Source organism: Crinia signifera, chromosome 11, assembly GCF_055691185.1.
Source record: "Crinia signifera chromosome 11, ASM5569118v1, whole genome shotgun sequence".
Lineage (NCBI taxonomy): Eukaryota > Metazoa > Chordata > Amphibia > Anura > Myobatrachidae > Crinia > Crinia signifera.
The window spans coordinates 53,532,488-53,558,679 of record NC_139227.1 but is presented as its reverse complement, the minus strand read 5'-3'; the positions used below and the strand labels follow the sequence as shown (position 1 = coordinate 53,558,679).

The following is a 26,192-nucleotide window of genomic DNA, read 5'->3' as shown; positions in this document are numbered from 1 at the left end:
TAATAACCATTGGGGGACGTTGGTCACGCACCTAGTTGGCGAGTATCTTTCCTGTCCTATTATGGAATCTATAAAATCTGTAGTCTTTGCGGAATGTGGAATGGTTTTCCATCTGTTCTTTATCTTTAAGTGTGGTGTGTTAGATTTCTAAAAAGCACCTATGATATCTGATGGAGCCTGTATGTTGTCTTTGGAAATGAGTTTTTTCTCGGAGACGGTGTAGGATATAAATCTCAGCTATCGAGTCGTTATGAATACGGAATTCCTCCCAAACGGATTCCAATTTACTTCTAGATAAAGGAGTAGGAAACTCCATTACCTACAGCTACTTCTCTCTAAACCTGTATTGAGCTCGCACCAGATCAAGCTATGGTCGGAAATGGGAATTAGTTCCATAGTGACAGACCGTATGCTTGGGAACAGGGTTGTAGAACATAGAACATAGTCTATTCTGGACATCAAACCGGGTTGGGATCATTTGGTCCACAGCATGATGGTCGACAGTCATTAGGTCGACATGGGAAAAGGTTGAAAGTTCATTAGTTCTATTGGCTCCACTAGGGAGCTAGTTTGCACATCTGCACACCGAATAAATGTAATATTTTTATAGAGAGGCCCCAGGTCATCCAATCAGTGGAGGGGGTGCTGTTCCTAGCAGTCAGGTATACAATGGTTTTTAGGACAAAAGAGAAAAAAGGGACTGCTGTATGAGGAACGCACTAAAGAAGCAAGAGAAAAAAATATATATTTTCTTCTTTCATAAAATGTAACTTTTATTTCTTAAACCATTAATATTCCCATCATTTATTGTGCGGGAAATGGGGTTTACAGCGAAAAATAGAGGTTAAAAAACTTTTGACATACAAAACATATATTGTGTTCAAAGAAAGAAATAGTGTTTTAAAATCATGTTTGAGTCCAAGTCGAAAGATGTTAGTTTATTTCTGTCAGTGATGTTGTGCAACATATAATTCTCTCCCTCTGTGTGTAACCGTTTATAATGGTATAAGCTGCTTCTGTTTATCTGTTGTGTCTATAATACTTTGTAGGATTTATATATATCCAATAAAGATCTCAAGCAATATTTGGTATTCTGATTGCAATATATCTGACTAATCCACCATTGGTTGCCATCTATAGGTGGCTAGAAATTGCACTGACTTTATAAGAAAATCTTGTTGGAGATATCTTTATTTATTTGGTACCATTTGTTTATGAATAGTCCTTTGGTGCCATCTACTGGTATTTTATGGTAGTGCACTGGTTTTCAGTGTAGTGTACACAGTGAGGCTTGTTTATGACACACAGAGAATTTATCAGAAGGAGGAGAAAATAATTCCCAGTTGTTTATGGGAAGCAGGGTAATCAGTTACACATAGGGTCAGGGGTATCTCGTCTGAATGAATCAGTACACTTGTAAGAGATTACGGTTCAGGTGCACTGGTGCGCTCAGGTGGACCTATCTTGTATATTGTATTACAGGCTTTGGGTAATTCCCTGGTTGCCCTTAAATATACAGATATGAGGCTGGTTGGAAGCCCAACAAGGGTCACTACCTGTCTCACACCAGGTGTGAGGGTTAGCACCTGGGAGATCTAAATAGCGCACAGTTACACTAACAACACATTATTTCTAATACATATCAATTGACAAACATAACATATCTATTGGAAACCGACGCATGCGTTTCGCTGAATAGAATCAGCTTTATCAAGGCCAACCTGATTGCCCCAGCTAGCTTATATTTATTCAAGGGTAGCCCACCAATGGGAACGCTGTCCCTGTGTCACATGTGAGTGATGTCCAATCATGTGTCCACTCAATTTCCCTAATACCTCCCCCATATCGGACGTATTCTTAGTAGGAGCCTGACGTTTGCGGTCATGTGACCGCGCTCCTATGTCGCGTGGTCGGCGTCCCGGACCACAGCCCTTATTCTGATCGGTGCGGATTTTTCCGCATGCGGTCGGACCGCCGATGGTTTCCGACTGCGCATGTGCAGAGGTCACTCTGCGCATGTGCAGGCGGTTTCGCCGTACCTATTCTTTAGACGCCACACAGGGGGCGGAGAGGGGCGTGAAGGGCTACTTAGCCTCATTACCCTATGCATACGCCCCGCGTTTCATGGGCGTTCCCATGCAAACGCAGGGCGTATGCATGGTAATGAAGCCGTGACGCATGTGTAGGGGGCGGGCATCTGACATCGCCGGATGTCAGCTGCCCGCCCCCATACATGATTTCATACGGACAAGTGTCCGTGTGGTCTAGGGTGGCGGGCGCTGGTGGAGCGTGCGGCCCTGCATTCGATGTTCGGCGACCATCGAATGCAGGGGCTGCTCCCAAGATGGAGGAGGCGTATCCCCGTCCACTTTCATGCGGACCGCCACATATCCGCGTACGGACGGAGGTGGCGATCCGTATGGAAGGCGGGGATTCGCCTGCACGGTCCTGGCCGCATATTCTGATCTGGCCGCACAGATCAGAATAAGGGCCCACGTGACCGGCGTCCAGCATCATGCTGCCCATTTATTGGAGCATATTCGGGCTCCGGTCACATGACCGCCCGGCGTCTGTCTCCTTCATGTTCCCCGTGTGAACATGTGACATAGTCATGTGTCACACCATGTGATGGTCTTTCGGCCAATCACGGCGGTTTTTGGCTTACACCAGGAAGTGCTTGTATTGATTGTGCCACAGCCCCAGCCCCGGAATCTGCATAATGTATAACATTTATGATAGGTATATTAATTATTTACTCGGTTTTTGCATAAATAAATCTATCAATAGATACTCTTCATGTCTTCAGTTTCCTCTTTATTTAGTGGGTGGTACAAGTGCTACTGTTTCATCATAATGCTTCATTTGCATTCAATATCTTATTGTTCATCCATCTTGTTTCATATAACTAACCCCCTAATCGGGTTTTATGGATTTGGATATTGTAATAAATAATTACCAGGGTATCTTGTAAGGTTTACACTAAATTTAATCAGGTAATCCGTGATTACCTACAGTTTAGTGTGAATAAGTGCTACTAAATGGGTAGTATGGTGCTGGTGAGAGTGAATGAAAACAAGGGGTGAAATGTAATAGGATGAGAGATTCAGAAAGTGAGAGATTTGGTAAGAAAGCTCCAGTTTTTTTAAAGCGGCAGTCATTTACACAGCAAAACCAGTTTGCCTTTGCAGTGTAAATGACTGCTGCTTTAAAAAAACTGGAGCTTTCTTACCAAATCTCTCACTTTCTGAATCTCTCATCCTATTACATTTCACCCAAGATCTTGAATGGGGAAATATAATTGCATACATCCCAACATGACCCATGCCAGGAGGGACAAACTATTCTACTTCTGGACTTTCCTCTTAATGTATGATTGCCATCACCTGTGTTGAACAAGTTTACTAATAAGAAAGGCGTTTCACCACAGGTGATGGCAATCATACATTAAGAGGAAAGTCCAGGAGCAGAGCATTGTGTCCCTCCTGGAGGGGGTCATGTTGGGAGGTATGATAATTGGATAACATATTGTATCCAAGTGACTTGATACATGTATTGAAGTGAGATATAAAAATATATTAAGTGTCAAAATTACAAAGTAGGATGAGTCATAAAAGGTGGGAAACATGGGATTGGGAGGTATGTGAGTGACCACTGCAAAAAGTGCCTTAAACCAAACCAAAATTTGATAGTGTTGATATGTGACAATGGCCCTTATTCTGATCGGTGCTGACTTTTCCGCATTCTTTCGGATGGCGTTTTTTAGCCGTCTGCGCATGCGTGGAGAACGCGACGCGCATGTGCCACGCATGGTCTCCGTACTTGTTCTCACTAATACCATACAGAAATGTGCACCGCAATCACTCGGCCAATATGGGTGTGTTATGGGCGTCATGCGGAATGACACAGGGGCGTAGTTTCAAAGTGGGCTAAACTGGGCGGAAACATGGGCGGACACGGGGGAGTACACACATTTTGGTAGGCGTGCATTCGGACAGCACGCCGAATGCACGCGAGCGAAAAGGGAAGAAATGTGCGGTGTACAAAAGGTTACTCTTGCTTTGCGGACACCACTCGGTCATGCGCTAGGCAATCGGAACGCCTAATCAGGACGAACGCACCTCAACCAATGTCACCTGAACCCAATACAATCACATACTTTACCCATTACTTGTTAATTACACGCTTCTCACTGCTACAATTGGAAGCATTGCAGCTTAAAGGGAACATTACATGCTGCACTTGTCACACACTTTTACACTGCAAATAATCAACACAACTTAATATTAATAATACTAATACACATGGCACTTGTGCATGTATCAATTAATACAGACATTTGGGGGGCCAACATAAAATTTATTAAACAAACTTTGGTACAATTTTAAAAACCATATCAAAACAAATGGTACCATACCAGGACAAAAATGACATAATACATAATAAATAGCCACAGCAGAATCATTGGGAACACATCAGGTGGCTTCACAACAAAAGTACAGCACCAACACTTCAAGAACAGCACACAGTAATGGTAGCCGAAACAGGGCAACAGGGGAACCAAACATGACATTTGAACCGCGGGCAAAAGTGGTGACCCTGGGCACGGATTTGGACACAGGATGCTGACACACACAGCTCAATGGAAGATTTGGGAAGACATAACGGAGGAGATTAATGGGGACACAAGTTCATTTGCGAGCACGTTTGCCCCTGGCAGGCTCCTTGCCACGTGCAGCAGCTCTTCGGCCTCGTCCACGGCCAGAGTCCGATGGTGGCTCATGTGGAGCACGTGCTGGTGAGGGGGTGGATCTTCTTCCCCCTCTGGCAGCAGGGAGTGATGAGGTTGGTAATGCACCCGAAGCGGGTGACATTAGGGCCCTATTGCTGTTAACTAGCTCCACCATAAGTTCATTATGGCGGAGGAGGAGGTCGTTTTGCCGCAGGGCTTGATCAGCCAGCACCTGCAGGCTACCAGCAATAGCTTGGTGGCTGCCAGCCATAGCTTGCTGGCTGGCACTCATAGCCTGCAGGCTCTCAGCAATACTCTGCTGGCTGGTGGTCAAACCCTGCAGCACCTCCTCGGCCCTACGCACCCGCTCGAATGCCGACTCTCCCTGCTGCACAATACTATCCAGCACACGGCCCCACATGGACAATTCAGCCGCAGACAATCTTGGCAGCTGCTGCACGGGCCTGCTACTGGGGCCAGGTGGCACAGACTCCACAACCTCCTCAAGAGAATCTTGACCAAGCGGTGGCGATGCTGTTGAACAAGAAAATTCAAATTACCACACATTCCATGCAACATTTAAAACATCTACTTATGGCCTGGCAAATAATTACCTTCAAGAGTAGAAGCCATCACTTCCGCTGGGGACTCGCTGTCTATAGTGCTCACCCCCCGGACCTCCTCCACTGCTATACAGCACTGGGCCATCTCTTCCAGGGGGGTGAGCTCCAGCTTGCCAGGCATGGGGCCAGCCCCAGAGGTCTGGCTGTGTTGCCACCGCTCGGTCAATTTCTTCTTGAGGTTGCCTTTGAAGTCGTGCCACCTGCAATCAAAGTGTACATATTAATACATGTAACTCCTCATGTTTGCTGTAGCACCCATTGCAATCTGAAACATAATACAACATGTGCCTACTGACACCAAACGTACTATATTCTTTTTTCAAACCAATCCTTAGAAGATACAAAAACAGTCACCCTCCAATAACTATCAATTCAATGTCATGGCCTACATGTCTGTGCGTCCAAGCAACGTGAACACCCATTGGCCAACTCCATCTAATATTGAATGTAAACATTACTGGACTTGTCCTACTCAAATTTTACACACATGTACTTGCCTCTTCTTAACGTGCTCCGTCTGACGAACTTGTGGAGCCACTGCATTAATCTCCGCCGTTATCTCCTCCCAGATCTTCCATCTCCTTGTGTGTGTCAACTTCACCGCAGGACACTCAATTAAATCACGTGCCCGGGTCACCAGGATGTCAAGCTCCCGCGGTTCAAATGCCATGTTTCGTGTTGTTGGTTCCCGTGTTGCCCCACTGCGGCCACGGGCACGGGCACTGCCACGGCCACCGGTTGCTGTACCTGAAGTGCTGGGTTGGCTACTCTGTTGTGAAGCCACCTGCTGTGTTCCCAATGATTCTGCTGAAGCTGAGGATGGCCCACCAGCTGATTGGCCTGATGTTGATGGGCCATCTGGGTCCTCTGGGTTGAGGAGGACATAGGTGGTGTTGGCCTCCATGCGTGCCAAGAGATTCTGCACCACCTGGTCTTCCTCTGAGCCTGAGCCTGGCATGTTAGCAACAACTGTTTGCCTTTCTAGGTCAACTTTAAATACTATTTCTGTAATTGGCGTTAATCAGCTGCAACCTGCGTTCCGTACGGCCGCGCCCCGTACGCCAGCGTCAACCGTGCGGCGCATACGTCCCGCCCCTTGGTGTAGAGAAATAAGTCTGATTTATTTGCTAAATGCAGATTCCAACACCAATGACCAAATACAACTGAGGTCAGACATGCAATGTATATTTGAATGTACTTCTGTACTGTGCACTTGTTTGCTATGTAGTACAACTGACACTACCCATTCCATATGTCAATCCAGTCCACCACTTAGCCACAAGTAATCAGTGCTAGCATCCAAATCACATGTGAAAGCACTCCAAATTCAGGCCGGATTCTAGCTACTTTTCATTCCACCTCTGTAGTATGGGCCAGTAGAAGGTAAGTGTACACATGGCACCATGGCGTAATTTTGGGAAAAGGTCTGCCATTATTTGCTATGTTTCTGTGGCATAGCTTTCATTATAAAATATCTGTTTAGTACCTTGTTGAGTTAGGTGTTAGTGTCTAGTGATGCAGACTATTTCACCTGGTGCTTATACCCATGTTTGGTGAATGTTATAGATTATATATAATGTGTTTACATCTTAGTTTAGACTGTGTGTTTAGGATGGGGGTGCGATGCAATGGGTTAGCCGGATGTTCGGGCGCATACACGCTGTTAGTGTAAAAATGAACAATAAAGTTAATACCAAATATCACTCGAACCAACCAATGACAGCACATGATAGTTTGATTAGTGTCACTCCTAAAATGGCTTCCTACCAGCGTGCAGAACCCTTCTCCACTGCGGAGCTACTGGCGCTGGTGGGAGTTATGGAGCGCAGACTGGGGCAGGCAGGCCCCTTCATTACTAACCGCGACAAGCGCCGGGCATATGTTGCGGCACGGCGCCGCATATTCGCCCGCACTCATGTGCGGAGGACCATCGCCCAACTGGAGAGGCGATGGTCCGACCTGCGGAGGCGGGAGCCGGAGCGTCTGCAGGCTCTGAGGCGGCGTCTGCAACGCTGTAAGTATTTTGTGCAAATACATATAATTGACAGAGGCCAGGATTTGGTCTGCTTCACAATTTTTAAAATGGAGATGAACAAACAGGCAGCCAATCAGCTCCTACCTGCCCTTTTACAACTACAGTCTGTGACATGACAGGAAGGATCTGATTGGCTGCGTGTTTATCACTCTACATTGTATCACTTTTGAAGGCTAGTGCATCTAGGCCATTGAGTGTTTGCATTTTCACATTATTTAATATTAATATTACATGAGGTCAATTGGGTGTTTATGACATAGAAAAGCCATATACTATATGTGTGATATATAACACATATATAATGTGATTATGAGATGTACTTGTTAGAGTAATTTCAATGTGAAATGACACTCACCCATTTTGTATGTTTAACCCACAGCACGGGAGAGAGCAAGACAGGCCCGTCAGGAGGCCCAGGAGGTGGCCAGTGCGGAGGCCACAGAGGAGGTGGCCAATGAGGAGATGGCCATTGAGGAGCCCAGACAAGAGGTGGCCATTGACGAGGAGTCACAGGCCCAGAGTTATGTGACAGAGGAGGATACAGAGGAGGCACAGGAGGTCGGGCAGGAGGTGGAAGTGGAGGAGGAGGAGGTGCCCCTACCCCTGGAGGATGTTCCACCACCTCCCAATGTGGAGGAGGACGACCTGGTCGAGCTGGCTGCCAGGGGTAAGTAGACATAATGCTTCATTAGTGGGTTAGGTACAGGTTGTTATGTCGCACAGCTGATTCAATTTTCCTATAATATAGTAAAGAGTAGTCCCAAAAAATGGAAAACAACAGACACACTTTGGTCTTATAGGCCCATGCTGCAAACGTGCAATCTGGATGCTCATGTAGGTGATGAGTGTTAATTTATGGATGCTCTTTGTATAGAAGCAACAAAAACACTTCAATGGAATATGGGCAGGCCTGATTTATACTGGAGTCCCATGTGGGCAGTTTGCATGGGCCCCCCTCTAGCCAGTGTGCCCGTGTTGTTGTCATGTATTTTTGTAAGGTATTATGTATGATGGATTGAGCTTAGAAATTGTTAGTTGTATGGAAGCGGATTAGTTCTGCCCTTTCACCTATGTGTCAAATGTGACAAGGAATCATGAAGTAATGGGCAGAGGAAGTAGCCGAGCATTTTCCTGTGGTATCTATTCTATCTATCTATCTATCTATCTATCTATCTATCATGCAGTTTAGCTATTAAGCAGTAACATGCAGGTATATATGTATGGGTCAATGTGGCATGTTGTAGTGGGTGTATGTTTTGAGTTGAGTGAGGAGTCTTTGGCCAGGACAAGTGTGAGTGATCCTCAAGTGTGGTTGTGTTTTTGATATATAGATTGTGAAATGTATATGTCACACAAGTGTGTGGGTGTGGTGGCAGCATCATGATCATATATTTGATGACATAACATACAAGAGTGGATAAGGTTTTTTTGGTATGTATGATTTCGCATGGTGTAGGTCATGGGTCTTCAACCTTTGGCCCTCCAGATGTTGTGAAACTACATGTTCCAACATGCATTGCCACATTTGTTCCTATAAGAGCATGCCAAAAAACCTCAGGGCATGCTGGGACATGTAGTTCCACAACATCTGGAGGGCCACAGGTTGAAGACCTGTGGTGTAGGTACTTAGGATTGACTGTACAAGGTGTACGTGAGTAGCATAATTAATGTTGTACCCCCTTTCTCATGCACACAGATTACCAGGAGCCACCCCAGGGAGTGAGAGGGGCTCTCATGAGCTTGAGAGAGGACCTGAGGCGGATGACGGCCCATGTGGAGGACCTCTGTGTCCTGCTGCTGGACCAGTGATAGTGGTCCTTTTGTTATGTTTTTGAATAAAAGTTTGCACTTGTTTAAGAAGTTGTCTGTGTGTTATTTTAGTCTTTAACATTAAAAGTATAAAAAGCATTTAACACACAAACATGTGGATGTTTAGATATGTACACAGCAAAAGGGTAGATAACATTTTTATCCCCATAGGGAATGTTAGGGTTAATGTATAGTGCTTGTAAGTGTTTAAGGATCAATTAGCTAAATAACAGATGACCAGGAGCAACAATCTGTTCTCAAAGTGGTTTGCTAATTGCATAAGTGTGTCATGTGATCTATGTGGGAACTCTGATAACAGTAGTCTTGTTGTATGCGGAAGTACACCGCATCTGTGCGTAGTGGCCGGTTCGCGTCCGTTCTGACGCGGGAAGGCCGTGCATACGCGGTCAGACCGTGCAGAATCGGAGTGTTTCCCCCGCACACGCATGGTTTATATGTCGTCCGTACACACGCCCTGTTCTTACAGAGTGAGTCCGTCCGAATGCGGAGGACACGTGGGCGTTTCTACGGACGATGGCCGCACAGCGATGCGTGCGGCCCGCACCGAAAGAATTCGGGAATATACGCACCGATCAGAATAAGGGCCAATAAGATGAAAGGAGGGGGAAGGAAAAATAAAATAAAAAAAAGGGGAGGGAGGAGTGGGGGGGGAAAAACATGTTTTGGAAATGTAGATGGCATATGAACCATAATTTGGATAATTAATGCAACGTGCTATAGAGTGTATAGATGAACAGGTTCTCGTGAGAGTTAGTGTCAAGAGTCACTTGATTCTATAGAGGACAGTATTGGGAGAGTTATTGATAGATCAATTGGCATCTGATAAGATGTCAGAATAATTCGGGGGAAGTTCCTACTAAAACAATAAGATATTGAAAATATCATTAGGACCCGGAACTGGGGTGGGTTATTATTCAGTGTTATAATTCCTACATTGGAGTTCGGAGTGGTTTTTATTACTGAAAAATGGGGTTCACTCATGAAAAAAGAGGGAGAGGGAAAAAATTTGAAAAGAGTGATTCATGTTCACACTATGGGGGTTATTCTAGTTCATTCTTTCTGACAAAATCCTTCTTAGATGGACAAAACCATGTGCACAGCGGGTGGGGCAGATGTAACTTGTGCAGAGAGAATTAGATTTGGGTGGGGTTTTTCTTCAAAGTGAGATCTTTATTGCAGTGTAAAATAAAGCAGTCAGTATTTTCCCTGCACAGAAACAAAATAACTCACACAAATCTAATTCTATCTGCACATGTTACATCTGCCCCCCTGCAGTGCGCATGGTTTTGTCCATCTAAGAAGGATTTTGTCAGAAAGAATGAACTAGAATAAACCCCTATATTATGTGTGAGTAAATAAATCATTTTGATTGGTGGATCCATGACAAGACTTCTGGATGGATTCTATCCCACATCCGTGGGTCAGGTAAGTATTTCCATTTGAAGAGGAAATTGTGTCCCACATCAGTGGGTTTATTGAAGAAATTCCCTAAAGATGTTAGTTTTTAGGGTATGATATTTGTGACATCTATCAGACTGCCCATTGTCAGTAGAAGGGAGGGAGAGGAGAAAAAGGTGGAGACACAAGGATGTATGTGTGTCGATGATATCATGTCGCATTTAATCATATCAGAAAGCATCTGTGAATATAGCTGTTAATTTGATTGATTTTATTGTGAAAAAAAGGGGAAGGGGGAGGAAATTCTGAAAAAGAAGGAAAATTATCTGGAAAGAAATATCTCCGATTGTTGGTCAGAGGAATGATGCATAGCTATTTGCTTCATTCAATCCTTTTGGAAAGAGGCTATCAAGGAGGAAGATCATCTTGGTCTCAAACTGTAATAGTTGTCTATCCAGATCTCCCCCACGTATACCCAATTGTATGTGTCTCATTCCAAAGGCTTTGAGGCCACTTGGATCTCCATTATGTGCTCGCAAATTTTTGAATTTCAGGGAGTCTGTTCGAGCATTCCGTATTGTTCCTACGTGCTCCAAAATGCGGATCTTTAGAGGTCTTGATGTTTTCCCTATGTAGATCTTTCCACAAGGGCACTCCAAATGATATACTGTGCCTACAGTCGTGCATGTTATTAGGCTTTGGATTTTCCAGACTTTGAGATTCTTGTCAGTGAAGTCTTCTTTGGGAATCATAAATTTACAAGCCTTACAGTGGCCACAGCTTTTAGAGCCCTTTTTGTTGAATCTGGGTTCGCATATTTGTGGTAGATGGGGCTGTGGCACAATCAATACAAGCACTTCCTGGTGTAAGACAAAAACCGCCGTGATTGGCCGAAAGACCATCACATGGTGTGACACATGACTATGTCACATGTTCACACGGGGAACATGAAGGAGACAGACGCCGGGCGGTCATGTGACCGGAGCCCGAATATGCTCCAATGACGGGCAGCATGACGCTGGACGCCGGTCACGTGGTCCGGGACGCCGACCACTTGAGCTATGCGTCTCCATGGAGACGCATCGGCCAATCACGCTCTCAGCCTCTGTAGCGCTGGGACAGCGCAACAGAAGCTGTTAGCGGCATCGGAGACAGTCGGTTCTCCCCGCTGTCAGTGCGGGGGGAGCTGGCTGTGAAGAGGACAGTGCTGGACCTGGATTGGTGAGTATATTTGTGTAAAAGTGAGGTGTGTGTGTGAGTATGGAATAAAGTTTTACTTCTGTGTGTGTGTGTTTTCTTTTAACATTCTTTTTACAGGTGGACTACAAGTCCCAGCGGGCCCATTAATGCCCCGCATGCTAGGACTTGTGGTTCTCCAAGTCCCAGCATGCGGGGGAGGTCTGCTGGCACTTGTAGTTCTCCTGTATCAAGCAATGTTATGTATGTAAGATTTAACCATATCAGGCCGGCGTCCACTGGCCACGTACGCCGGTGACAGCCCCGGGCTTCAGCCCTGGACAGGTGAAGCCTGGGGGGGACCCCTTTATGGGGGGGGGGGGGGGCCCACTCCTCCAGGTACCCAGTCCAAGGCTGACCAGCCACGGTGCTCATGTTTCGGCCGGGGGACCTTATATAAAAAGTGTCCCCCGGCTGTAGCATGACACCGAGGGCTGTTGGAGCCCGGTGCTGGTTTCAAAATACGGGGGACCCCCAGATTTTTTGTCCCTCGTATTTTTGGAACCAGGACCGGTCCAAGAGTCCGGGGCTGGTTTCAGAAATACGGGGGACCCCTATGCTTTTTGTCCCCCGTATTTTGGGAACCAGCCCCGGCTCAATGAGCCCGGGGCTGGTTATGCTCAGGAGGGGACCCCACGCTATTTTTTATTTTTATTTAAGAACAAAAAATCACACATTTCCTTAAATTCGCACATTTTCATGCCTAAAATTCGCACATTTTCATACCTAAAATCCGCACATTATCGCACCTAATCGCACTTTTTTCTCCGAAATTCGCATCTCATATAATATGCGAAAAACGGCCAAAAAATGCGATTTTAAAAAGTGAGATTTGGTGCGAATTTTAGACATGCCTAAAAATCGGAACCCATAGAATGTCACCCAATGTGTAGTCCAATTTTTCAAATGGGGTACAATATTTTCAGGTTTCTTGGACCACTAGAAGTTTTCTTTCCCAGTGTGAATATATCTCTAGAGGTTCACCACGTGTCTCCTGATTAATCTGGGGGTGACGTACATGTATGCTTACACATAAAAGGTGTTTGTAAAGCACATCAAGGTATCTTTAATTTTCTCACATGTATGCTTACTTTCTTGTGTATGGGGGTCCTCTCATCAAGGTATCTTTCAGTAAGGGACGTGCTCCCAAATTGAGTATCCAAACGATTTTATTGGTAAAAAAAGTTTTTTTTGTACACTTAAAAGGATTTTTCAGACAATGATGAAATAATGATTTAAAAAAAAAAGTTTTTATGGATTGCTTGAAATACCAAAAGTGATCGGTATAAAAAAGTATAAAAAAAGTAGTGGGTAATTGGAGAGAAAAGGGATGTGAAACCCTTCTTGCGAAAACCAAAATGAAGTACATCTACAACATGAAAACCCTAACTCCAAATGGCCTGAATGGAGATTTCGAGGTAAAATGGTTCCTGTAGGAAATATCCTCCTTCAGGAAACAGAAGCAATTGATCTCCAATCAGTAAGCACAATATAAATACTATTTTTTATTCAAAATATTTTTTATTAAATCTATTTCCGTCCTTCATTTCAAAATATATTTTAATCAAAAGTCATCTGGGAATTATTGCCAATAGCCTATAACTGTATTCCATTTATAAAGATGGCTGCGGGTTTCCACGGAAGAATGTCAGGGCAATATGGCCGTGCGTTTCACAGCATATACAGCAGGAGGAATGAACATCCATAGAATCAGGAAGTGAAGCGCACACAATGAAAACGTGGCCGTGTGCCTGCACGTCACATCCAACAAGATTGCTCTTCCGCATTGACGGAACCCGGAAGTGAGGTGCACTGTTCTGAAGAACATGGCCGTGCGTTCCACGATGCGTGCCATTGAATATCTCGCTACATACGAGCATCGGAGGCAGCACAACTACGGGGAGCCGTAAGGTCCCCTCATGAAATAGATGGTGACAGCCCCCTCCTAAGGCTAAACTATATACAAACCTGTAACAACACAAAGTTAGGATAACTTATACAGAACACAGGGCAGGATGCCCGTATATGGACTTCCGGTTTACATATTTCCGGCGTCCTAATTGATATGTTTGTTTGAATGTTGTTATTATATGTATTTTAAAAATGTATTTGGATGAAAATAATGTGATACCTATTACCAACAATATTTTAGGACTTTTGATGTGTTTTATACACTGGAAAGAGCAGTTTAAGCCTAGATATGCCCCTCAATGATGCAGTGGGGAGGAAACCATGCAGGGTATTTAATCCAGACCGAGACACCAATGCAACACCACCTTGATAAAGACCTGGAGGTCGAAACGCGTCGGTGCGGTGTTGCAAAAGTTTTTAAGGTCTATGTTCTTTGCTGAGAGACCTTTTGCTGTTGGTGAGTGTTCCCGGGCATTTAACATCTGTTGCTCCCAGGCATAGGCAACAAGCAATCCATAAAAACTTGTATACGGGCTGTTTTTATTTCATCATTGTCTGAAAAATCCTTTTAAGTGTACAAAAAAAACTTTTTTTTACCAATAAAATCGTTTGGATACTCAATTTGGGAGCACGTCCCTTACTGAAAGATACCTTGATGAGAGGGCCCCCATATACAAGAAAGTAAGCATACATGTGAGAAAATTAAAGATACCTTGATGTGCTTTACAAACACCTTTTATGTGTAAGCATACATGTACGTCACCCCCAGATTAATCAGGAGACACGTGGTGAACCTCTAGAGATATATTCACACTGGGAAAGAAAACTTCTAGTGGTCCAAGAAACCTGAAAATATTGTACCCCATTTGAAAAATTGGACTACACATTGTCTTTTTTCCCATTTTTTTTACATGTTCCACTGAGAAAGAAAGCCAAAGACTCTTTAAAACCTGAACCAGAGACTGGGATGTAAGCACCATTGCCTAACTGTGGGCGCTCTTCCTTATTTTCTATTGTTTTGTACTATGTAACTATGTAACAATGTAAAACGGTGTAAATGGTGTAAATGGGTGTCCAAGATTACCCACAGAAATAGAAATTTCTTGGAAGGAACCAAATTGGATTTGGTCAAATTTAACACCCATCCCATGTCCTGCAAAAACTGAGTCCCTATCGACAGATGTTCCAGCAACTTGTTTTCTGACTTTGAATAGCAGATCGTCTAAGTATGGGATGATCACAATCCCCCTTAGCCTCAGGGACGCAGCCATGACTGCCATCACCTTTGTGAATACCCTTGGTGCTTGATTCCAGACCCTACCAAAGGGTAGGGCCTGGAACTGTAAATGAGTCTCCCCTATCGCAAAGTGAAGTAAGGACTGGTGTTCTCTGCATATGGGTATGTGTAGATATGCATCCTGGATCATCCTGGATGACTACGGATGCTAAAAATTCCCCTGGCTCTATGCTGCCAAGCACTGAGCGGATCGACTCCATTCGGAAGTGATCCACCCAGAGGTGTTGATTTAAAGACTTAAAATTTAGTATGGGTCTCACTGACCCATCTGGTTTGGGCACCAAGAAGAGTATTGAATAAAAAGCCTTCTTGTGTTCCTCCTGAGGGTCCGGGACCACAACCCCTTCCATGAAGTGGCTTCCCTTGGTAAAGGAGTTGGCAGAAATCTCCTCGGAGGATTCCCCCTGAGATTTATCTGATAACCTTTTGTGACAATGGATTCCTATCCAAGGGTCCGAAGTCGGAATGTTCCACTTGTCCCGATACTGCAGGAGGCGACCCCCCCACTCTGAGTCCAGAACGGGGAGCCTGTACCCCGTCATGTGGAGGACTTATCCTCTCCTTTTGAAACTTGGTTCTTACTGAAGGCCCCAAATCTGGATTTGGCAGCCTTACCTCTACCGGCTGGGAATCTACCTCTTCCCACCTGTCCTTTACTGGATGCACAGCCACGAAAGTAGGCTTAAAAGCCCCAAACTTAGGGGTTTATTCTAGTTCATTCTTTCTGACAAAATCCTTCTTAGATGGACAAAACCATGTGCACTGCAGGGGGGCAGATGTAACATGTGCAGAGAGAATTAGATTTGGGTGAGTTTTTTTGTTTCTGTGCAGGGAAAATACTGACTGCTTTATTTTACACTGCAATATAGATCTCACTTTGAAGAAAAACCCCACCCAAATCTAATTCTCTCTGCACAAGTTACATCTGCCCCACCCGCAGTGCACATGGTTTTGTCCATCTAAGAAGGATTTTGTCAGAAAGAATGAACTAGAATAACCCCCTTAGAGCCTGAAGTCTTAGCGGTGGTAGGCAAGAAAGTACTCCCTCAAAAACTGCTTTTAAGCATCCTTCCACTTTTTTATCCACTGGATCCTTAAAGGCTGCACCACCCTGAACTGGCAATGTTGTAGCCTTTGATAATCTAGCCACCAGGGCATCTACCATTGGGACTTTCTCCCACAATTTCACATGCTCTTCAGGCATGGGATACATATTTGCATATCTCTTAGACACCTTTTTATCAGGGACTTTCCAAGCCTCCCCTTACAACGAGACCATACCAGGGTCTGAGGGAAAAGTCACAGAGTCTCTGCTCATTCTCTTAAAGATACAATGAGCCTGAATCTTATCTTCCTCTGACAGGTCTAAAGCCTGTCTTAAGGCCCCCATGCATTAGGCCGACTTGTCCTAAGGACAAGTCGGACCCAATTCTCCTCCGAGCCGCCCGGCAGCTCCCCGGGAGGCTCACGTACAATTGAGGACTTGATGTGCCATTTTTTACAGGTGTGATCGTACATGCTGCACGTCCGACCTCCTGATCCGGTCCGATGCGCACGGGACCGCACATCGGATCGGATCAAAAGTCAAACACATGCGATTTTGGTCAGATTTCACGCGATTTATCGGCCCAAGTGCCGAAATCGCGTGGAATCGGTCCAAAATGCATAGTGTATGGGGGCCTTTACAGCCAGAATAAGATCCTCAATACCTCAGACAGACGCATCAGCCACTTCCCTATGGTCACCAGAAAAATCATCTGCACACACACCAACGGGGGTATGTTAAAGTGGACACCCCGGCACAGCGATGCCGGGGCTTCTAAACTGTGCGCGAGATTCAGACGCAACTGCGTCTGAATCTCGAGTCACATAGATAGCCGCTAAGAAGTTTAGGTGGCCCTAGGGGAACACTATTGAAACCCACCCTCAGTGCCACTAGTGGACGCCACAGCTGTGGACCGTGTAAATCCCACTATCCACGCCCACCCGAAGCGTGGCGAGCGCAGCGGTACGCGTCCTACGACCTTTTCATACCCCCACTATCCACGTCGGCGTGGAGTTGAGAATAGATTAGTGTGGCGAGCGCAGCGAGCCACCGAGCCCAAAGCGTGGCGAGCGGACGCGGATACCTTCACAGCTATCCGCGTCCCCTCGCGGACTTCACAGGTGTCAGCGTCCGCTCGCCACGCACCGAGCCCGAAGCGTGGCGAGCGGACGCTGACACCTGTGAAGCCCGCGAGGGGACGCGGATAGCTGTGAAGGTATCCGCGTCCCCTCGCGGGGCTCGCTGCGCTCGCCACACTAATCTATTCTCAACTCCACGCCGACGTGGATAGTGGGGGTATGAAAAGGTCGTAGGACGCGTACCGCTGCGCACGCCACACTTCGGGTTGGCGTGGATAGTGGGATTTACACGGTCCACAGCTGTGGCGTCCACTAGTGGCACTGAGGGTGGGTTTCAATAGTGTTCCCCTAGGGCCACGTCTGAATCCAAGCTTTCCGGCTTCTTAGCGGCTATCTATGTGACTCGAGATTCAGACGCAGTTGCGTCTGAATCTCGCGTACAGTTTAGAAGCCCCGGCATCGCTGTGCCGGGGTGTCCACTTTAACATACCCCCGTTGTCAGCGGTGCCCAGGCGCTGCCTATTTCACTGTGGAAAAACAAGTGCCACAGTGACATTGACCTGTCAGTGCCTGGGCAGCGCCGCTGCTGCTGGCCGGCCGCTACGCTGTTTACGTCCAGCTAGAGCGGCACAAGCTCAGTCAGACAGAGCTAGAGCGGCACGCGCACAGTGAAACAGAGCCTCTGGCAGGCTGCCAAGTTTCATAGCTAGAGCGGCACGCGAGCCTCTGCACTTCCGGTGCCGTGAAACTACAGAAGTACCGGAGCCAGTTCCGGACGCTCCTAGGGCCCAGGCAAACCCCAGCATAGCTGGGGTTAAGCGCTGTGCAGCGGGTGCACACAGGTGTACACAGAGCAGTGCTTCTGTCAGCCTCTGCTGCGCTTTCAGTGTGCCTTGCTTCTGTTAGAAGCAGCACACTGGTGTAGAAAACCTGCACTAGTCACTATAGTTAATAAAATAATAAAAACCTAGCTACACTAGTAAAAAATTCCGGTAAAAAGCCGGCAGCAGCAGCCGATCAGCAAAGCAACCACTCCTGTGGGCACCTAAAACGAACTGAAGCATGATGGGATGCAAAAGGAGAGGAGCCTGCGTCCAGTGGAAAGCTTTCAGCAATAGGTGCCTTGGCTCCTGCAGACCCTCCCACATCCCAAGGTTAACTGTGTCACCGAACTGGACGAAAGAGAAAGCATGTTGCCAAGGGGGATTGAAATAGCTTGTTGCCAAGGGGGACTGAAATAGCTCATTGCAAGGGGGACTGAAATTGCTTGTTACCAAGGGGGGCTAAAAGTGCTCATTGCCAAGGGGGACTAAAAAAACTTGTTGCCAAGGGTGACTAAATAGCTCATTGCCAAGGGGGACTAAATAGCTTGTTGCCAAGGGGGACTGCAGAATGCCCCCCCCACCCATCCCCCCAAACCCCATGATTATTTAATATCTTTATTTAAAAAATAAAATCCACCTTGTCCTTGAGACATTGCACAGCAGCAGGCAGCAGCAGAAAGTCAGCCACCTCCTCCAGGCTACAGCCAGCGCTTGGGCAATGGGAAGGAGTGATGTTGATGACGCTGCTGCAGCCAGGGAGGAGGGAGTGACCGTCTGTGTGTAGCAGGCAGGAGAGGAGTCCTCTCCTGATTTATGCTGTGCAGCGCTGCCCGGGAGACGACCCGAGCAGAAGCAGCAGAAGAGGCCAGGGAGAAGAGTGACGCGCGGCGGGTGCGTGACCCGTGACTTCATCTTTTTCCAGGGACCGGGTCCGGGTGAGCAGGGCAGGCGGGCCGCGGGCGCCGGGCAGAGCAGCCGCAGGCTGCTGAGCTGTCTGAGACAGCGGACTCCCGGCTAATTTGCGGAGGGGGGGGGGGGGGCGGCGCCCCGGAGCATATGCTCCACTGGCTCCGCCCCCCCTACGCCTCTGTTCCCTAGAATATATCATCTGTTCACAATGGACTGGACAGAAACCTCAATCCAAAAATAAATATTGACAGCTAAGTTCTTTGATACTTGGCTGCCATACATACGGTGTGTCATAATGTGTCATATGCATTTCACCTTGAAAAAGCTTTGGGAAAGAAAACGAAACACGTTGGTGCCTAGGAGAGCAACCTGTCAGCCTTCACTTTCATCTTTGGTCCTGTCATACCAACCAAATTGGATTTAAAACCTGCCATTCCACCTACAACATAGAGGACAAAATGGGTTGCAAATATCCACTCCACAGATCTTCCTCCAGTGGTCTTCTGTTAAAATATGCCTATACAAGGAACCGTGAGGACATTGAAAAGCAGATTATAAGAACCCCAATAACCCTCCAGTGGTGAGATTTATCCACATTATTATTGCAGGTGGAATTTTATGCCAATAAGGACCACTCTAATTTTACATTGAGTAACTGGCCACACTTAAAACAGACGCTCTCCTAATATATTTCTAAAGCCACATACATTTATTATAATTTTATTGATACATTTCTGTTTATTAAATTTGCTTATATTTTATGTTTTAAATATATTAATATGTTTTCCAAATTTTCTCAGACAAACTGCTATTTGTGTTTCACACTTTTGTTGTATTCATTACTGTGTGTAGCCTTATATGTAATGGGCATTACAGTGTTTCATATTGTTTAAACAAGGTGATTTTTGATGTTTCATAATATGTAATGGGCATTATGGTGTGCATTACCTTGTGTGCCATAATGTGTAATGGGCATTATGGTGTGTAGCCTTATATAAAATGGGCATTACCTTGTGTGCCATAATGTGTAATGGGCATTATGGTGTGTAGCCTTATATGTAATGGGAATTACCGTGTGTTCCATAATGTGTAATGGGCATTATGGTGTGTGTGTGTGTGTGTGTGTGTGTGTGTGTGTGTATGTGTGTGTCGTAATGTATAATGTTACTTTCAGTATTTTATATCATTTACATTTTGGATTTATGAGGTGGTTTACATAATTTATTGAAACATGTATCATTGTATGTATCATACAATGATATATGTTTCAATAAATTATTATGGCATGCACTGACACGGGGGAGGGGAGACTTATTAGGACACAGGGACACATGCGCTGCCGGGGGGGGGGGGTGTATCAGGACATGGGGTCATGTGCTGACACGGGGGGAGAGAAGTATCAGGAGACAGGGACGCATGTGCTGACATGGGGGAGAGAAGTATCAGGAGACAGGGATGTGTGCTGACACGGGGGGAGGGGAGAAGTACCAGGACACGGGGGGAGGGGGCGGTACAGAAGTATCAGGGGACGTGGACATGCACTGACATGGGGGGGGGGGCGGTAGAAAAGTATCAGGACACGGGGACATGAGCATATATTGGCTAAAAAAACCATGAAAAACTGATGTCAACCTTTTGACTGTCAAGCATCTCATTGTCACCCTATTGCTTGTGTCAACCTTCCAACCCTGTTGACCTTCAGATATTGACCTAAGCCCTATCGAACTTTAGTGGTCAACCAAATGCATGTCGACCTAGATAGGATCGACAGAGTGACCATACAGAGTCAGAGTGATCCAACAGCAGCCAGTGAATACTGAGGCATCCTGAGTCCCATTCCGATGTATAGGGCAGACATGTGGGCGGACCCCAGGCTGTACTTACAGATAAATAGTAGAACTCCTCTCAGCATTGTCCCCGGCAGCGCCCAAGGTGTGCCTGGTTCTCCCGTTCGCTGGGTGCCACAGCTAGTTAACGGCTTAGGTGCTTGTGTCTCTCTGCAGTAAACAACAGAAGAAGTGGTGTTAGTGTGACAGCCCAGGTGCCCCCCAGCCTAGGTCACATCGCTGCCCTGTACCTGCTTCGCCTCTGGCTGAGAATGTTCCTGTACCGACCACGCCTCAGGCTGTGACTGTCCCTGCCCTGTACCCGCCTCAGACTGGGAATGTCTCTGTACCCGTCGTGCCTCAGGCTGGGAATGTCCCTGTACCCGCCGCGCCTCAGACTGGGAATGTCCCTACCATGTACGCACCACGCCTCCCTGCCCTGTACCCGCCGTGCCTCAGGCTGGGAATGTCCCTGGAGAAAGGGGACAAGCACAAGGCGAGTCGAGCAGCGCTGTAAATGAATAATACCAGATGATTGGAAATATAACAAATTCTTTACTCACATTAAAAATAACCTGAATATACAATGGTAAAATACAATAAATTAATAGAAAAAAGATAAGGGGGGGAGAATAAAAGTAAATTGGAATGAAATTTAAAATCAATAGCAAAGCCTCAATGGATTCGTGTAATTGGAAGATGGAGAGTGATCACTGGTGGGTGTAGGTAAGTGCACATTACCACATGTTGAACCAGGTCCTTGGTTGGTGGAATACAGATGATGTCCTCACGATGAGCGCGGCTTGTTAGAATACCGCTGGAGGATGTAATCAATTGCTGTCGCTTACTGGTGTACTCTGTCCACTTTTTTGGAGGGGGTGGGTATCACTTGAGTCACCGGAAGAATCCTTGGAGCGAGACACCACCTTGGCCGTCAATAGGTGAAGTATTAGGTCCGGCTTCCGTGCACAGTTAGTGATGCAAGTGTAGGTGCAGGATGTTGTTTCTGGTCACCTGAAAGTTCTGTGCACGGTGTCCGCCGATGTAGATGGAGAGTTGCCAGTAGTGGAAATGGCAATGTCCACAATGGAGGGGGGAATCACAAGACACTATCCAGAGGATGGATTGTAGCCCTAACGCGTTTCACTGCATCCTGCAGCTTTATCAAAGGTGATTTGGCTGTGTACCTGGCTCAGGTATATATACGTTACTTAATGAGGAAGTGAATAACACCTGTAAGGTCCAATCATCGGTATAATTACAACCATATTACATAATTATAATATGAAAATAAGGAGGCAGACAGATATCCATGAATTAAAATTATTACAGAGACCGTTTATTCCAAGGTATAAGTTCCGATCATGTGATCGGGGTTAAAGTTCGTTATGCAGGCGGATGACAGATAGCCAACATTTTTATGCTTTTATTATTTCATAAATCATGATATCCACTTCTATTGAGTGAATGTATTTATTTCCTAGACTTTATAGGGAGCACGTACATTATAAGTAGGTGGAACGCAGATGCGTTTCACATAAGTTAACTAACTACTTCCACCAGCACCCCGGAAGTGAAGGGTAGATGCGGCGGTGTTCCAGGCAAGGGGATAGAGAGAAAAGAGAGAGAAAACTAATGTAACCAATCACTGGGTTAATGTGACGTTGATGGTCACCTGATCATCGTGTGACTGTGAGTCAGAAACTGTGTGTCACGTTGTGGATCACATGTGTGTCACGTGACCGCAACTCAAATCTCCTGGGGCGTGTGTAGATCTACGTATTGTATCGTTGGTCACGCGTATAATACGTGACCGCAACTAAACTCTGCTGGACCGCATATGCGCTCCAGAGCTATCATGGATGTCATGTGACAGCTACTCAAGTCTACTGGAACGCACATGTGTTCCAGAGCCATCGTGAGTATCACGTGGCTTTAAGTATGCAGTACCAAATAGTTTGGATGTCATATACAGTACTTTAAAGACACATACATGAATTAAGTCGTTATAGATTGGAACAAGGGCAGGAAATAGTGTAATGTGGCCTGCAGAGTACACACCTATATATTCTATCAGTCACATTTAGAGAAGTTAGTTAAGGGTGCGGACAAAGAAGTTAGTTAACTAAGAAGTTAGGGTGCGGACAATATAGGACAACAGTAGTTTACATACAAAGTTTTATACAGGACCATAACAATCATGGTAGAACGCTACGCAGAGCGAACTGAAAACAGACATACAAATACAAATTTGGTATAAAGTTAGTCTAGGGTGGGAGATCCTCGATTAGACCTAGGTAGGGGGTGAGGGAGGATCTGAATCCGAGTCTGGGGGTTCATTCAGGCTAAAAAGGGTGGTTTGTCCAGACATAGTTGGGGGGAAGAGTCTCGAGCTCTCTCTCCCAGACATATATGTGTGCCAGGGAGCCCATTTAGAGTGAGGCGAGGAAGGGTTGGGGGAGTGGGGCTGAAAACCTGTTTCCATGAGGAAATGGTGGTTTATTTTTAGTATAACCTGGAGAAAAGGGGGGGGCGAGGGCTGCTTCCAGTGCTGAGCTAGGTTTGCTCTTGCTGCTATGAGGATGTGTCCGAGGACATAGGTTTTCCCACTTGGGAGTTCCTGTGGGTATACATGGAATAGAGCTAGGAGTGGGTCTGGAACAAGGGTTAGTTGTACCACTTCCGAGATGAGTTCAAAAACCTCACTCCAGTATGCCTTGAGCTTATGGCAGGACCAGAAAATGTGGTAGATGGAACCTATATTTCCGCATTGTCGCCAGCACATATTGGAGCACGTTGGCCAAAAGGTGTGGAGGCGATCCGGGGTTAGGTAGAGGCGGTTTATCAGTTTGATATGCATCTCCGAGTGATTGAGGCAACGAGACATTGTGTAAGAGGATAGGAATATCTTACGCCATTGAGGACCCGAGAGCTGAATGCCCAAATCAGATTCCCATGGGCAGGAGATTTGGTGAACTCTGTGGGGGTTATAAGCGAGTCGTACCAGAAGGAGATGTCTCCTCTGGATAGTGTCTGAGAGGGGCGGGTTAGGATCATCTGGTGGCGGGGGTCTTTTGTGGGACAGCCAGAGAAGTGGGAGTTCCACCAGTGTGCCACCTGAAAATAGTGGAGGTACTCTTGGGGGGGGAGAGAGTATGCTTCCTGAAGGTAAGAAAACGGTCGGATTGAGTTGGCGTCGACTATATCCCCTAGGGCTGTAATCCCCCTTTGTCTCCAAAGGGTGAGGTTGAGGTTGGGGATTAGTTTCGCCACAGTAGTGATGGGGAGGGTAGTGATAAGGGAAGTAGAGGCACGCATGGTGGACAGTAGTTGGTCCCATGCAAAAAGAGTAGCGGACGTTGTAGGGAGAAGGGAAGGTTAAGGGGGCCTGATGTGTTTAGGGATCTTGAGGAGGTCACAAAGGGGAATATCGGGGGGAGTGGCGTTGCTCAATATCTACCCAAGCTCTATGAGTAGGGCTTTCAGAATAGTGTTTGGAGGGGGCGAGTAGGCAGGCTAGTTGGTATTGGGATAGGTCTGGGAGATCGAGACCTCCATAAGCTCTTGGGAGTGTCATTTTGGAGCGGGCCAAAGTGGGGGGCTTAGATGCCCAGATATATTTTGTCAGGATGGAGGTAGCTTGTTGAAGGGACTTTTTAGGAAAGACATAGGGGATAGTGCGAAACAGATACATTAGTTTGGGCAGGAGTGACATTTTAAATGCCGCCATCCTGCCCATCCATGAGATTTCATAGGCCGACCAAGATCTGGATAATATTGTAAGGGAGGCTAGGAGGGGGGAAAGGTCGAATACTGATGACATATTGGGTGGGATGTGGATACCTAGGTATTTTATGGAGGTGGTTTGCCAGTTGTAGGTGTAAGAGGTTTTCAGTAGGGGGAGCTGGTCTGTGAGATTAATTGGCAATGCATCCATCTTGGAAGTATTGAGTTTATAATAGGATGTGGCACTGTAAGCAGTAAGTGTCTCGTGAACGTGAGGGAGCGTGTGGATGGGGTCTGTCACGAATAGTAGCACGTCGTCCGCGAAGAGGCTTAGTTTATGCTTATTGGGGCCCACCTGGAGACCGGGAATGTTGGGGTTTTTGCGGATGGCCGTGGCCAATGGTTCAATAGAGAGGACGAATATTAGGGGTGAGAGTGGACAACCCTGCCTTGTGCCATTCGTGATATTGAAGGGGGAGGAAAGAAAGCCATTGCTGAACACTCGGGCCGAGGGGGAGCTATATAATGACATAATTGATGATAATATACGATCCCTGAAACCGAAGCGAGACAAGACTTCCTGCATATACTGCCAGTTAAGGCGGTCGAATGCCTTTTCGGCATCGAGTGAGACGAGAAGTAGATCCTGTTTAGCTGACAGGGAGTCTATTAAGTTAAAGACTCTCCGGGTATTGTCCGGGGCTTGGCGTCCCGGAACAAACCCCGTCTGGTCCGGGTGTATCAGCAAGGGTAGGTAGAGATTGATTCGGGATGCCATTAATTTGGCGAAGATCTTGATGTCACTGTTCAGGAGGGCTATAGGGCGATAGTTTTGGCACAGGGCAGGGTTCTTACCGGGTTTTGGGATAGTAATAATTCTGGCTTCTAAGAGTTCAGGGGGGGGCGCGTCCGAGCGAGGAGAGTTCATTGAACATGTCAGTGAGGTAGGGGGAGAGCAAGTCACTAAAGGTTTTATAGAATTCTGTAATGAACCCATCGGGCCCTGGGGCTTTATTGCTCGGGAGTTCCTTTATAACTGTCTGGACCTCTAAATGGGACCAGGGGGCATTTAAAGCGTCTAATTGGTCCTGGGAAAGGGTGGGTAAGTGTAGGCTCTCAAGAAAACTGTGGATAGAGGCGGGGGTGGGCTGCGGCGTGGAAGGGTCTTTGGAGAGGTTGTATAGGTTGGAGTAGTAATCTGCGAACTGGTTGGCTATATCTTTGGGGTTTAGTATTTTCACTTTGTTGGGGGCTGTAATGTATTTAATACGGTTTCTGGCATGCTGGGCGCGCAGCTTCCGGGCTAACATTCTTCCCGATCTGTTGCTGGCTAGGTAGAACCTGTGTCTTATTCTCTTTAAGGCCGATTGGGTACGGGTGAGAAGCAGTTTCTGTAGTTGGCTCCGTACTGAAGCCAGCTCTACTTTCAGGGAGTTAGAGGGAGTAGCTTTGTTTCTGGCATCTAGTTCCACTAATTTAGCCTCTAGGGCTTTTTGAGTTGCGGCGGCGTTTCTCTTCAGAGTTGCCCCAGCCTGGATAGCAGCCCCTCTTGTGACCGCTTTAAAAGCGCACCAATGGTTGATCACCGAGGTGTCTGAGACTTTATTGTTGGACATATATAGTTCCATAGATTTTTGGATGGTGCTTTTGGCTGCTGGGTTAGACAGTAAGTGAGGGAACAAGCGCCAGGGCCTAGGGGGGATTCTGGAGGGATGGAAGTTCCA

At 46.4% G+C, this 26,192-nt stretch overlaps 2 protein-coding genes across 6 annotated transcripts in view; one reads left to right on the top strand and one right to left on the bottom strand.

Annotated features, from left to right (window-relative positions):
- Positions 1-26,192, bottom strand: part of IL34 (interleukin 34) — a 69,305-nt gene that overhangs the window by 23,711 nt on the left and 19,402 nt on the right. For all 5 annotated transcript variants that reach the window (XM_083164859.1, XM_083164857.1, XM_083164858.1 and 2 more), the window contains one exon: positions 20,801-20,913. In XM_083164859.1, coding sequence (XP_083020985.1) covers positions 20,801-20,913 — 113 coding nt within the window. The remainder of the gene's footprint in view (positions 1-20,800; positions 20,914-26,192) is intronic.
- Positions 7,108-9,813, top strand: LOC146045310 (uncharacterized). Its single transcript, XM_083164070.1, has 2 exons — positions 7,108-8,054; positions 9,084-9,813. The coding sequence occupies exons 1-2, from the start codon at positions 7,850-7,852 to the stop codon at positions 9,194-9,196; spliced, it is 318 nt and encodes a 105-aa protein (XP_083020196.1). The 5' UTR covers positions 7,108-7,849; the 3' UTR covers positions 9,197-9,813.